General features: G+C 41.5%; 1 protein-coding gene across 1 annotated transcript; it reads left to right on the top strand.

Annotated features, from left to right (window-relative positions):
- Window positions 1-682: 682 nt before the first annotated feature.
- LOC146208907 (uncharacterized) lies at window positions 683-14,132 on the top strand. Its single transcript, XM_084596413.1, has 9 exons — window positions 683-1,132; window positions 2,594-2,707; window positions 2,777-2,890; window positions 2,970-3,069; window positions 3,955-4,240; window positions 4,325-4,391; window positions 5,126-5,214; window positions 8,049-8,192; window positions 13,952-14,132. The coding sequence occupies exons 1-5, from the start codon at window positions 854-856 to the stop codon at window positions 4,056-4,058; spliced, it is 711 nt and encodes a 236-aa protein (XP_084452539.1). The 5' UTR covers window positions 683-853; the 3' UTR covers window positions 4,059-4,240; window positions 4,325-4,391; window positions 5,126-5,214; window positions 8,049-8,192; window positions 13,952-14,132.
- The last annotated feature ends 156 nt before the right edge of the window (window positions 14,133-14,288 follow it).

Here is a 14,288-nt window from a genome sequence, read left to right as displayed (position 1 = left end):
GGAGCCCATCCAACTCCTGTATCATGGTACACAGGACCTATTCACAACTCCGATAACTCCTAATGTATATCCCACATGTGATATACAGGAGTTAAAGGAGTCTGAAAAGGAGACTGTGCGTCCTCCTACTAGTCCTGAATGCTTCTTTATGGGTCATTTATGGCCCATTTCGGCTCCTGCATACTCCCAATTTTTCAACAGCCTATTTTTACTTTTTTACTCTCTTTCAGCACTGCCGATCGCATGTCGCTTCCGATCGCAACGCAACTTTTGTAAAGACCGTATAGTCACGCGTACGTTGGTCGGTCACATTTGCGACTCGCGAAGGACGCGCGACCGGCAGTGTGGCTAGAATCTGTACCGGCCGTACCGGCAGTCAACGACTGTCGCTTTTCGACCAAAACGGTCGCGCGACCGCTGCGAGTCGCATGTGTGAACGGGCCTTTCCAATCCAGTGCTGTAGAAAAATAAATACAGACTATTTTTATTTTTCCGCTTATTAATGTCCACAAATGCATATTTCAATATCAAACAAATGCGTGTGACAAAGTGTAACATGGTGTGACATTACAAGCGCTACTCTAATATCTGCTTCAAACACTTTCTCTAAAAGAGGGTGTACATATCTCTATGCAGTTCGAAGCGACTCAGCTTCCATTAACGTTGGCTTCCATCTAGTACTTTCACGTAGTTTTGCACCGGCACGTGGTTATATCCGCGCTCTTTTTGCTCTTTTCGCCCGTCACCGCTGCAAGCTCGGCTAGGTTACGTTCCTAACTTTTTTTCTATCGCATTCGTTGCTTGCACAGTACGTGGGTTGCTACTTTCGTGGTTTGCTCAACGTGTGCCTCGCATGGCAAAGAGGCAGTGCGCAGCCCTTGGCTGCATGAGCACCAATGATTCTGCGGGAGTCTCATTCCATCGCTTCCCGACCGGTGCTCAGCAACGGAAACTGTGGCTCGACGCTCTTGGTTTGCCGAGCCAAACTGCGCGCAGGGTCTGTTCCTTGCACTTCGAACAGAGCGCCTTCAAAGGCGCGCCCGAAACTTTGAAACGAAGACGGCTTCGTTGCGGCGCAGTTCCTGGCGCACCTTATTGTGTTGCTGCTGAGCAACCAACCAAAGTGGTAGAGGTGAGTACCAAATTTTGCAGCTGCTGTGATCATGTTGTTGGAACATAGTACGACACCTGCACACCTGTACCTGCTTGTGTTTTGCATGATTGCTTTGAATAATTCATATAGCTCCCAGTGTTCTGTAATAGCGTGGAAAATTGATGTTTTGTTAAACTTGGTGCAATGGTTAATGCCATTAAAAAAATATATATATATTTTACCATCGATGCACTGCCATCATTCTCATGATCAGCTAAATTTGATTGCAAAACATTGTGACAGCCGATTGGAGTAGGTTTGGAGAAAATGGAGCAGCACTTAATTCCACCCCTGAACTAGCCCAGCATGAAGTTTTTTGTTTCTTACCTGTCCCATGGGTAGATTTTTTGTCCGAGATTTTCGTAGCGTAGTCATGTAAACGAATGTGTGGCCCGGTAACGCGTTGCGTGCTCAACGTGTCAGAAGCCGATTCGTTGTGACTGAGCTAAAGACATTTTAAGTCTAGTCTCACCGGCATGGCGGTCTTGCGGCAAGTAACATTGTTATTTGTGGAGGTATAGTTTTCTATATTTGTTTGAGCTATACAGGATTTTAAGATTAGTAGGCATGTACCAACTGAAACCACTGAGTCAATGAAAAAGAAGAAAAGATAATTTCATGACATATTGCAAATGTAAGCATATATGGTGTACAGACCGCAGTGTGTTACCTCTGCATGGCATATTTTATTAATTAAATGACAAAATTATATGTGTCTTTGCAACAGAGGGAATGTATACATATTTTTTCATTATGCATTGGGTAATTAAGGCACTGAGATAATTTACAGTGGTGCTTTAGGGTTGTGCTTATATAGGTTACACATGGGAAGTTTTGTATTTAGTTGTGCTCTTCATTACAATGTGGAGTTGTAGTGAAAAAGGCAGGGGTGGTATAAGTTAACTATATATACATGCCGTAAATGCTTGTCACAAGAGAAATTTAGAGCTATGGACATCTTCCTTTCCTAGATGTGCTGGTTGGTGTGGGTAGTCCATAGTGTAAAGTATAGCTAGAGTGGTACACATGCAGCCCACTATGTACTATCACCGTCCTAGCAAAACATCCCTCTTGCATCCAAGTCTATAGCCTTTATCACAGTCCTAGCAAAGCATTCCGCTTGCACCTAAGTCTATAGCCTTGTGGGGTGTTTCTGTGTTCACTGCTAGTTGAATACCTGTAATGTACGCATAAATTGCAGCAACAGTGTGAGCTGTATCGAATATAAGCACTAGTAAAAATAGCTTAGTATGAAAGCCTGAATTCATACACAGAACATTTTTCTATGCTCTTTTTACCTCGATAAGAAAACTTTGAAGATGATATTAGTAAAATGAAACATTCTCATAAAACATACGGCATTAAGATTTAAGTATGTTATTTTGGAGAATGTGGTTGATAGACACATTTTATATCATATTGCAGATGTTTCTCTTGCAGGTGTCTCTCTTTCAGGGGTCTCTCTTGCAGGAGTCTCTCTTGCAGGAGTCTCTTGTGGAAGTCGAACTTCATGAAGATGATGATGCTGCTATATCACCATCTGAAGATTTTCAAGTGAGACAGCCTGTGAATGATTATTTCTGAAGCAATACAGGGTTGAACCATGAGGCTTTTTTCCAACAGGAAACTGACTCTGAGTGGGCAACATTCGACTATGGCACTGGTGCCTGTGAGGAAATTTGTGCTGACCACCTTCCATACCATGACGTGCGTTCAGAGTCACCTGACGCAAACCAAGTGGGTAGAGTCACTGGCAGAGTAATTAAAAAAAAATCGCGAGTCATATTAACACTTTATTGCTTTGATTCTTATTCAGTTTGTCGAAGTTGCTACAGGAGACTACACATACTGCAAGAAACAGTGTCACAGTGCCACACAAACTGATGAGGAACCTGCCCGACAAGTGAAGAGCAAAAGTAGGTACTCATTCCTGCCTTCTATATTCAAAATTTGCATTGCCGTATTAAGTATTCTAATACAAGCACAATGCCAGTGCATTTTGAATGCAACCTGTAAGCTGTACTCTACTGCTTTTGTGGCAACTGAGCTTGCACAAGTATGCATTTTTTATTGTCAGCACATATACCTTCTTGGCTATTGCAGATCACTGAAGAACAAACTGCACAGACGTATCATTTGATTTACAGGTCTCATGAATGCAGTAAAGCAGTGTGTGCTTTACTGTAAATTTCTAGAGTCTACGATGGAAGGTTGTAACAGATATTGCAGTTGAGAATATGACAGAGGTGGTCCCGGGGATTGTTTCAAACGTGGGAGGGGGGGGCTTTTCTACTTAAAAAAAAAAAAATAGAAATGAGTTTTTGTTTGTTTTACTTGTACAAGAACTTTCATGCACTTTATTGTTGAAGAATGAATCATGAACGATATAGATACATTACCATAACTCCTGCTTTGAATATCAATGTCTACGTGAGCACTATTCATATATAATCATTTTAAATTTATCGTATTTCATTTGAATGATAGTCTCAGGAAACACGAAAGTAACTAAGCGAGAAGTAAATGACACGGGCATGTTTTCTTATAGCTCTCGTTTTGAACAATGTCGTATATACAAGTGGTGTGCTTTCCATGGACGCTGATATCTCAAAAGAAAATTAGTCCTGTTTTTTTTTTTTATTGTAATGCATCTATGCCACAAGCATCCAACTTTTTATTGTGTTTGAAACACATAATTGCATTTCATCGTGCCACTTAAGCACTGACAGCAAGATTAGAAAGAGTTTTTAATTGGCTTACTTCTCACGATTTTAAAAATTGCTGCTATTGTTTATTTTCAGGTGTGCAGGCTGGCCTCTCTTTGAAGTATGTTACGTCAAGGAGAACACAAACAAAGTTGCCACGATTGCCACATTTTCAGGTGTGCAGGCTGGCCTCTCTTTGAAGTATGTTACGTCAAGGAGAACACAAACAAAGTTGCCACGATTGCCACATTCTTTCTGTGTAGAGGAGGACACATATTGGGGTTCTGGTATACCTTGCAACCATAAGCTGCTCTACACCAAATGCAGCGGGTGCTCTTGAAGAGGCCAGAAACCATGAGCCCTCATTCGAGAAATCGTTCATGTAAGTCTTCTGTTTGCACCTTATTGATATAACAGAATAACTTGCTGAAAGGTACACAAGTTATGCTTGTTCAATGCATTTCAGGTACTACCTGTAAATGTGTAGCAGTCCCACTAAGTAATGCAACGCTTTGCATCAGCACTGGATTAAGGTGAGTGTTAAGGAGGCTGCAGCCCAGAGCCTCATCTTCGAGGGTAAGAGGAGGGGGCCCATGCATTCTGACCTCCTTCATATGTAAAACCACAAATAATGGAACTTCGAGAAATAGGTATAAGAGAAGAAGCCAGAACAAAGAGACAGCTTCACTTAGCTTTTGGGAGACCTTGTCGAGCTGCAAAAACAGGATTTTCCCTCCACTCGTGGAGGTCCCTTTCATGTGAGGTTATCTGTACTTGCTTAGGGACTGGAAAAGAGTGAGACACCCTCCATCTTGTGGTGGAGGGCAACATCTAAAAAAATGTAACTGGAATAGTAGATAAGGAGGAGAATCCTTTTCCACCTCCATCATCACTGTTGCCTTACATCTCTCAAATTGTTCCATCACCCCTTTTCTCTCACTTTGAGAGAGGAAAATAGGCTGAGCCAGAGTGAATCCCAGACTATAGTCCCTTAATTGTTATTTGTTACCTTCTTGTCTGAGCATTAAGTGCTGTGGTTGTGTTCTGTGTACTGCCAAACTAATGCATCACTCTGGCACTAATCACAATGATCACACCTTGTTCCTTTTTTAGGTTGGTGTAGTTAAAATGAAATGGCATATAATTGCAGAAGTGTAATATAGAACAGAAAATGGAAGAGAGAAGGGACTACGAAAGCGGGGAGGGGGTGGGGGTTGCATGCGCTGCTCCCATTTTTCTTAATTTACCCCTGCTTTTGCATTTACAGAATTGAGCCTCCTTCTGAACCCTCAATGCCAGCTCTTGCAGATGCCGATGACCTGACCTATATGAGCCCTCACTTGAGGAATCATTAACGTAAGACTTCAGTTATTTGACTTTGCATACGCAGCAAACTAGCGTTATGACAAAACGCATATGGAAAACATAAATTCACACGTTAGACAAAGGAGTAACTGAAATATTATTTATTACGATCAAATTTTTGCATAAACCAAATCACTTAAAAAACAAATGCGCTTCTCTGGGCTTGTGTCCGAGAAGTTTCACGTGGCAAGAAACTGGCGGGTTTTGGTCTTCGTGATCTTCTTGGAAGCACCTGCGCTGCAAGTGCTTCTAGGAGCCCCTCCTCGGACGCTTCGCATGTTTATGAGGGTCGGGAAGTACAGCTGCTATTCTTTCCCCATTCGTGAGGCCATGAAAAATGCCTCAAAATCCTCAACCGCTGTACTTAAACCAACAATCCCACTGTCTCACATCATGCCCCTGGATTGAACACTGTTGTAATTTTCTTCTGTCATCAAGAGTTCACGGTGTGCTTGAAAAGGTACTGACCTTTTTCGGTTTAAACCGAACCTTCTGAAATGCTTTCGGCGTACCTTTATCAGTGTTTTTCGGTTTAAACCGTAAAGTTTAACCCCTAACTATAGCCCTCCAGTTCGAATATCTCGGCCATTCATGCTTTCGTCATGTCCATGCCACTTCACGTAAAGCGCAGGTTATGCTCATGCCGCGAACGATTGAATGCACGCGCAGTTCGAAGCAATAATAATCGCAATAGCATTCAGTTTCCATTTCCATGGTTAACGATGGTAGCAAAAACTACAAGTTGGAACAAAAAAGAAGAAACGAACCGAACGAGAGCTTATGTAAATCCGCTGCCTCACTCCCTCCCCACGCTCTTCCCTGCAGCTTTGGAGCGCGCTGCGGAGGACGATTCATTTTTCCGTCCAATTGCGCAGTCTAAGCTACTGCGATGGCAAGGCCGAAAATTCTCTTATTGCTACTATCCAAATGACTTGCTTCGCCTAAGCTTTCACGGCTGCGCAAAACCGGGCTGTTTGCGACAACAATGTCCGCTCACGTCTATTTCATACCGAAAAAAAAAAAAGCCTTCGACCAAAAAACGATCTCCATAGTATTGGTGACGCATTTCCCCCACTCCTAAAATATTTTTGCAGGATTGTCTGCATTGCTTTTAGTCATTCTGTTTGCGTACAGTGCAGTGATAATAGAGCAGCTTTCTCTCTGTTGAATGTCTTTTGATGTAGGGAACACAGATGGGCCGTTAATATGACCCCTGTTTACATGAGCGAATTGAATCGTGCACAACTTCTCTAGAGGCTTTGCATGTCCTATGCATTTTTGCCTGTTTAATTTGAATCACGCTGTCCAGACAGTCAACACAGCAAATGTGCTCTTTTGTTACTGAAGAAAAGCTTTACTGATGACGGGATTGCTCCAGAAATTCGACGTTAGCTTCTATAGCGTGTGAGCAGTCCCAGTTTCTACTTGTTCAAATCCCCGAGTCCAATTTGCCTGTCTTTGAGACTACAGCTGTTACATTTACACAACACACACACACACAGGTAAAGCTCACCGGTCTACTTATGCTGTCCAGAGTGTAGTGCAGTGGGAAAGTGTACAGAACATAAAATAGGCTGTATCTGATCGTCTCTTGGGTGGCAGTATTGGTGGCGTAAAAAGCGGCCTGTAACTGCCGGGTCACACGCACTGGCAAAGAGGAGCTGTAGAGTCAGACCTTTGCGCTGCTCACATTTAAATACCTCAAACCAGGAAAGTATGGGATGATGGCTGATATAAGGATGGAAGTTTTCACTGTCACACTTAGTTGAGGGAAGCTGCATTAAAGGAAGACATTTTTCGGGGCGCTTCCTCCTGATGTCGTATACAACAGTGAAATCGTACTCCTGTAGACGGAGAGCCCTGCGTGCAAGGTGACTACTATATTGATCTTGGAGATTAGCCAGCCAAAAGGAGTGATGATCAATCATAATGGCGAATGAGCGGCCAAACATGTATGATTGGAACTGCTGCGCAGTGAAGATCACAGCTAGGCATTCCTGTTCGGTAGAACTGTAGTTGCACTCTGGCCTGCTGAGAAAGTGGCTCGCATATGCAATAACATGCTCTTGGTAATTGCTGCATTTAACAAAAAAGTGCCGATGCCAACACTACCGGCATCAGTGCGGACTTCTGCAGGGGCAGAGAGGCCAAATGTTCGAGGATAAGATGCGAGTTCAAAAGAAAGTTCAGCTGGTAGAATGAGGCACACTCGGGAGTCAATTCAAGCAAAGGTCCTTCGTTGAAAAGGCACGTCAGTGGATAGGTATCGTCTGCAGAGCAGTGAATACAGCATCAGAAGTATGAATGAAACCTCAAGAAACTGCAGGCCTTTTTGACATTCTGGTATGTTTTAACTGACTCCACAACCACAGTTTTCTGAGGATCTGGACTCGCACCGTGTGCATCGACGAGATGGCCGAGCAACAACGCTGGATGCTCGGCACACCCTTAAATTGAAAGCTAGGCTGATTTTACGCTAGTAGTCTAACACAGAAACTAAACGCTTGTTATGTTTGTCGAACATTTTACCAAAAATGACGTCATCAAGGTAGCATAGACAAATGTGCAATTTCATGCTGCTCAATATAGTGTCCATAAGTCTCATAAGCTGCAGGAGCATGCAGATTCCAAGTGGCATCCATAGTGTCTTCAAAAAATCCTTCCAGCACTTTTATCTGCATAAAGGAATGATTGTATAGCTCCTCTATCATTGTGACCATGCTATAATTTTTGCCCGAGTGCCTCTGTTGCTAAGGGAATACTAATTTCAAGGGATCATATCTTGCAGTTGTCAGTTCATTTACCTTCTGTGATTTTGTTTACAGTGATCAAAAAACGTCTCACAACAGAAAGCAAGAAGGCTGCTTGTGCTGCTCTTGTTGACTGGATACAGCCAGTGGTCAACCACCTGTACTGGTGTGCAGCTGTTAGTGTGGGTGATGGACAGTTGCTCGTAGCCATATGGAAAAGTAAGAAAAATTTGTCGTGGCTATGCGTTTAAAAATTTGGAGGAATACTGCTGTGATGTGTATTTTTGTTTTATTTGAGCTGCTGAGTTAGTACATTCAGTATATCTTTATAGGTTTTACATAGTTTTTGAATATCCCCCCCAAGACTCGCAATGCAAACTGTTATTGATCTTCAGATACTACGCTAATCCTCCTCAATTTCCAATCTCTAAAACACACGCTAGAGTGCCAGGCCATGGACGTTGCACAACTGAATAAACAAATTGCGAAAGGTAGACACAGTCATGCTGTTGTGCCTGTTTGGATGGTGGGTCGCACCCACTAATTTCCGCTGTCGGCCGAGCTGCCCAATACATTCAGAAACAAATTTCGCAAATATGGCCGCAATCTTATTCGCTTCAAAAATTTGACTGCATAAGTAAAACATAGGATGTTCGTGCTACTCCTACTAGCTGTCGCTTGATGTTCAGTGCTCAGGTAAGACAGTATTCTGGCAAATGCAGTGTGCCGAAATCGCTTTATCGGCACAAGTGAAGACGCCATCAAATTACCATTGCGTCATAATTAAACTCAATCGTTGACCGATTGATTCATGCAAGGCTTGACGGCTGGCTAGTCGGATTCACAGCGACGGAAGTTAGATATAAAAAAAAATTTGTCAGAGTTAAACCTCGCTAAATTGATTGAGACTGATTAAACGCTGCAAAACTGTTTTAAAGCGCTGACAGGGTTTGCCATGGTTTTGTTTCGCTGCTTAGCATAGAGATACTGCCACACAATTTGGCTAAGTGTTAAATGTGTTTCGATGGTTCGGTTTTTGGTGAAAGGTGCAATATCTGCCTAGCCTCTCAGTGTACAACTACAACGGCAAACAATTCGAGGTACATATGCTGTCTGTTCGAATCCCAATCACAATTGATAGCCTCAAATTTGGCAAGCAGATGGATGCTAAATATGAAGTATATAATGACAACAGCACCCTTAACAGGCAGCAAAAAGAACAGTTGCGTCAAATTTTGATATGAACTAATAATATTTTTGTTGCCACTTCATGCCTACACTTCTCGTTCATGCCACTCATGAGGCAAATAAGAATTTACCTTGGCACTCAAGCCCGAGGATGTCAAATGGCGTTCGTCTCTATGAGCTGTAATAAAAAGCAGTGTTTTGAAACGCACGCCAAAACGTCGTTGGAGCGATGGTGGCTCGCGTACTGGCATGAAAACTACCGCACTTAAGTCAGTCTGGTCGCGAGACAGGCATGTTCAATACAGATGGGCATCTGCAAACATTAGCATATTGGAACAGCATCGAGAGCCAAGGTTACACCTCCCTGAATTGCCGGTGCTTGATTCCATCCAATCAAGAGCTGCCAATTTGCAGCAGTTCGGCGCAAGAGTGGCATCGTTGTTAGTATTTTGTCACAATGGAGCAGCATGTAGCAATCGTATCAGGGCATAGAGTTTCTTACTCTTACCTAGAGGGAAAGCTGTGCTGCCGTCTATGGGAGTTTACATGGAGTTTCCAGACGGCCAGTTCAGCCACCATGGGCGCTCAAAGCATCATGGGCCGGAGAGCTACCGAGTGCAGAACTACAACTTTTGGCCAAAACTAATGCAAAGATAAACGTTGTTCTACCGTAAATAATGTCCTAACATTGAATAGTGTGACTATAAATTGCAAAAAGAGAGAGAAACAGCATGTCAGTGTGAAATTTATCCAATATAAACGATGGCTCTTTCTCCTATTGGCTTAGTTTTGAGCAGCACAAATACCAATATTTCGCACTTAATAGGCAATCTGAAATAAAAAAACATTATGAAAATATTTATAGTTGTGCAATCACTTACGGAAGTTTTTAGTGGCATTACGGGAAACAAACCATTTATTGGCGACGTCTGCTTTTGCGCCTTCGCTACTATGTCTTTCGCGGTCTATGTACGCACCTTCAGATGATGATGATGACGAAAAAGAAACATTGCAGTAACGCCACTCCACGCACCCGAGAAAAACCGACTGTCCCGCAACAAGTAGCACACCTGCCCATGATTCTTAGCGCGCCCATGGTGGCTGAAGTGCAGCGCCCTCAGCTTTCCCTCTAGTTAGTGTAATGAACTCTATGTATCAGGGACCCGCCTTATCAGTGTGTCGGATCTCTCAATTAAATTTCCAATGGCCATTTTTGCTAAGGGTCAACACTACAGTGATTGACAAGGCTTCGGTACACTTTCCTTTTCTTTTGTAATGGCCTTCAGTGCTTGGAAAATACATGCTTTTGAAAGTGCTCATTGTACCGATAAATTATTTAGCGCCCAAGTCGAAATATTCACCTTGACATTATTAAAAGAAAATGAGTACTACAGTAGTGCCTCATTAATATGTACACTTTGGTTTCCGCACAAAACTGTCTATAAAGCGAGTCAACCGTAACAACAAATTCGATTTTTTTTTCTGGAAAAAAGAAAAAGAAACTAAAGATAAGGTCTGCTTTAGAGCATAATGTAGGCCAGAGAAATTGGCATTAGGAGCTACAAGAACATTATTCGAGTCACTGTTATGCTTCAAATGCAATGCAATAGACTGATTCCACCGGCCAGTTTCGCGACGCTGCCGCTGCTGCGGTGCATGCTGGTAGATGTAGTCATTTGGCTGCTCTGCCCGCCTGGAGTGCCTGCGTGCCGCGGAACAATTTTTAGCTCTTGTGTATGCCCGAGTGCATTGGGAAAATTCACCTGTTACGTTACTGGATGCCATAACAATAGCACAAGGGAAAAGCAACTCTGCTTTTAAGTGTAGCTTGTTCAGCTCGTTCACTCGAAAAGCCGTCAGCGTCATCGTCGTCGTAATAGTAGTAGTAGTCGACAGCGCGTTTTGAAAATATTCGGGGGCAGCGAAAAAAAACTGTATCATGCTGATTTTTGGCTGTAGTGATTGATCACATATTGTTGTGTGATTGGTGATGATGAGTTAATAAAATCATTATATTTCATTGAATATTTGGTGAATTGGAGAGAGAACAATTTAGAAAAAGGGGGTTCAAAGGTGCCAAATTCTCAGAATGAAAAGCCAATGCTTGCTGATGCTATCTAAAATATTTAGAAAATGCAATTGATCAATAGTCATTGAAATAAATGCAAAAATGCTAAATACGAAAAAAGTGCTCGGAATAGAAACCCAATGTTTGATGACGTTAATTAAAAAAATTTGGAGAGTGAAAATTGATAAAAATAATTAACGTGCTAGACGGGGTTCTTGCAACAACTTACCCAGGTCACTCTGGCCAAAACTCGGGTAAACTTTCACAATTCCATTGTGTCAGCGGTATCTCTTAAATCTCACCATTTTCGCACACACACAAAGACACGTCACCTAGTCTACTAGAAGTCAGTAGATATCACTGTTGCAAAGGTCTGTTAACAAATATCGGCTATGTGCAAACTGCAGAGGACAATTAAGACACCAAGGACTGACGCCCCAATTCAAAACTGTTGCCAACCTCCATTGCATCCCTATGGCGTTCGTAACGTAACACGCATCGCAAAGCACGCGCGTGCTAAAACAAAACTTCCAAGCAAACGTTTTCCACCTAACTATTCATAAATGGCTCAAAGATAGGATAGCACTTCGTAATCAGTCGGTAACAACAGAAACAAAATTAAGGGATCACTTCAGCTCCGCCGCTACGGATATGACCCGATAGCGTCTCACATACACAGATGTTTTTCGTTTTCATTTTTTATATTGTTATATTTATATTTTTTCTGCTTTTTATTTCTATTTTGTTTTTATTTCGCTTTGTACATTAATACTTAGCATCAGCAAAAATTGATTTTCTATTCTTAGCAGCTTTATAAGTTTGAAAGCATTTTTCATTTTGTTCAATTATTTGAAATAATAAATTCATAACACTCACTGAAATTTTTTCATTAGCATCTTGACGCATTAACTTTTCATTCTCAGCATTTTGAAACCTTTGAACCCTCTTTTACCTTTTTAATTTTTCAATTCAATTATTTCATTATTTGATCAATTACACACACTAACTTTTCTTAATTAGCATAATCAAGCATTGGACTCTGATTCCTATCATTCTGACACCTTTAGGCTCCATTTTCATATTTAAATTTTTCCAGTATTTAAAATAATTTGTTCATAAATTACACAGTCCAAATTTTCTTAATTAGCATCAAGAATTATCTTTTCTTTCCGAGCAGTTTGACGTCTTTGAAGCCCCGTTTTTGCAATATTTCATTTTTGCGACTATTTTAATTAATTGATTAAGCACTGTAAATTTCTGTTATTAACATCATAAACCACTGGCTTTTCATTCTCAGAATTTCAACACCTTCGATCACGTTTTAACAATTTGTCTTTTTTTTATTATTTCAGTGTAAATAATTGATCAATTGCATGCTCTAACGCTTTTTAATTCTGAGAACATTCCCTCCCTTGTCTCTCAATAAAGTTTTTCCGTCAGCCAGTCACCATTCTGAGCATATTGACATTTCTGAACCCCTTTTCTCTAATATTTCATTTCTCAATTATATAAATTGATTTATGAATTACACACTCTGAATTTTCTTAAAGAGCATCACCAAGCATTGTCTTTTCATTCTGATAATTTGACACTTTTGAATGCCCTCATTTCAAATACTTTTGTTCAGTGCTCATTTCTTTGTCAATTAATCAATTAATTACTATAATTTCTAACTCGTCATCGCCTATCACACACTAATCGGTTATCAATCACTAGAACCACAAATTGCCATAATATGATATTTTTTGCTCAGCCCCCGATTATTTCCCACATGTGGTGCCGGCTATGCCAGCGCTTTTTCAACCATACAAAGTGTATATGCCATCGCTAAAAGAACAACAGGATGGTTAGAAAGTTTGCCTTGCATAAAACAGTGCAATTTTCTAAAATAATGACTTGACAAATTTTTCTTGGTGGCGAAGTCCGAGAAATGTGCGATAAGTTTGTAGGAAGCGGTGATTCCAGGAGTGCAGTGCCATGTGCACGCGCTGACCAGCGGACTACAACTAACATGGCGGCGGGCAAACTTCCGGGAAACCGGCGCATGTGCAGATCGGTCGGTGGGATCGGTCTATTGAAAGTATTGTGATGCAGTTGCATATTGTTCTCAATGGCATTTCATTAATAAATTACTTGACTTCTACTTTTCATCTCCCACGAAATCCTGCTACGTATCAGCATTCAGTCGGATGAAAGTTGCTGAATCCAACTTTCTACAAGGTGCAAGCTGCTGTCAGAGTTTTGTTCAAGTGAATTTAAAACAAAAAATCGCAACGTGCATCGACTGGGCAACTTCGCAGCGTAAAATATGAAACCACAAGCGAAGAGGGCAATCAATCAGTCATTGCCACTATGTTCGTGTGGCACCTGTCAACAAAATCTAGAAGAGAAATTATCTTTGAAGCACTGTAACGATTTGGCTTTCATGACTGTTCATATTAACGCAACAAAAATACATGGACTCTAATGGTAAAGTTTGGTACCCAGAAAAATTGTTCATAATTAGAGTTGTCCATATTAACGGTAGTCGTATTAAAGGCAAGACTGCATTCGCTGCAAACAAGAAAAACCACAATTTGCAAACGCCTACTCCCTGAAACACTTATTGACATCCTGTCTTTTAAAGTCATAACTACATCAACAACAGGAGGCTGGCAGGGTGCCATCATCCATGTCGCTGGCATTAGCAATTTGTACTACCATGAACATCCTTGCTTCACAGTGGACACCTCGACCACATTGAAGGAAAGGACGAAGGTTGGAGCAAAAGAGGACGAAGAACATGTTTTGCAGTGAAAGATACATTTTATGTATATGGTGTTGTCCTTATGGTAGTTCATGACCTCTGGCTCACCTTCTATTTTCCTGGATTGCTCTGTTCCGAAAATAAAACCTACACACCAAACTGCTTCGACCAGATTTTTTCTGGCTATCAAGTGGCAGCTGTTCATGTGTAGAAACACAAAAATGGTTCCCTTATGACTCATGACGATACCTCACCAGCTACCAGAAAGTTGCGTGTTAAACAGCAATAACCAGCCTACGATTCTTTTTACTAG

Source organism: Amblyomma maculatum, chromosome 1, assembly GCF_055883805.1.
Source record: "Amblyomma maculatum isolate TAMU_Amacu chromosome 1, ASM5588380v1, whole genome shotgun sequence".
Taxonomy (NCBI): Eukaryota; Metazoa; Arthropoda; class Arachnida; order Ixodida; family Ixodidae; genus Amblyomma; species Amblyomma maculatum.
The sequence above is the reverse complement of the archived record's forward strand: the minus strand, read 5'-3'. Positions and strand labels throughout refer to the sequence as shown.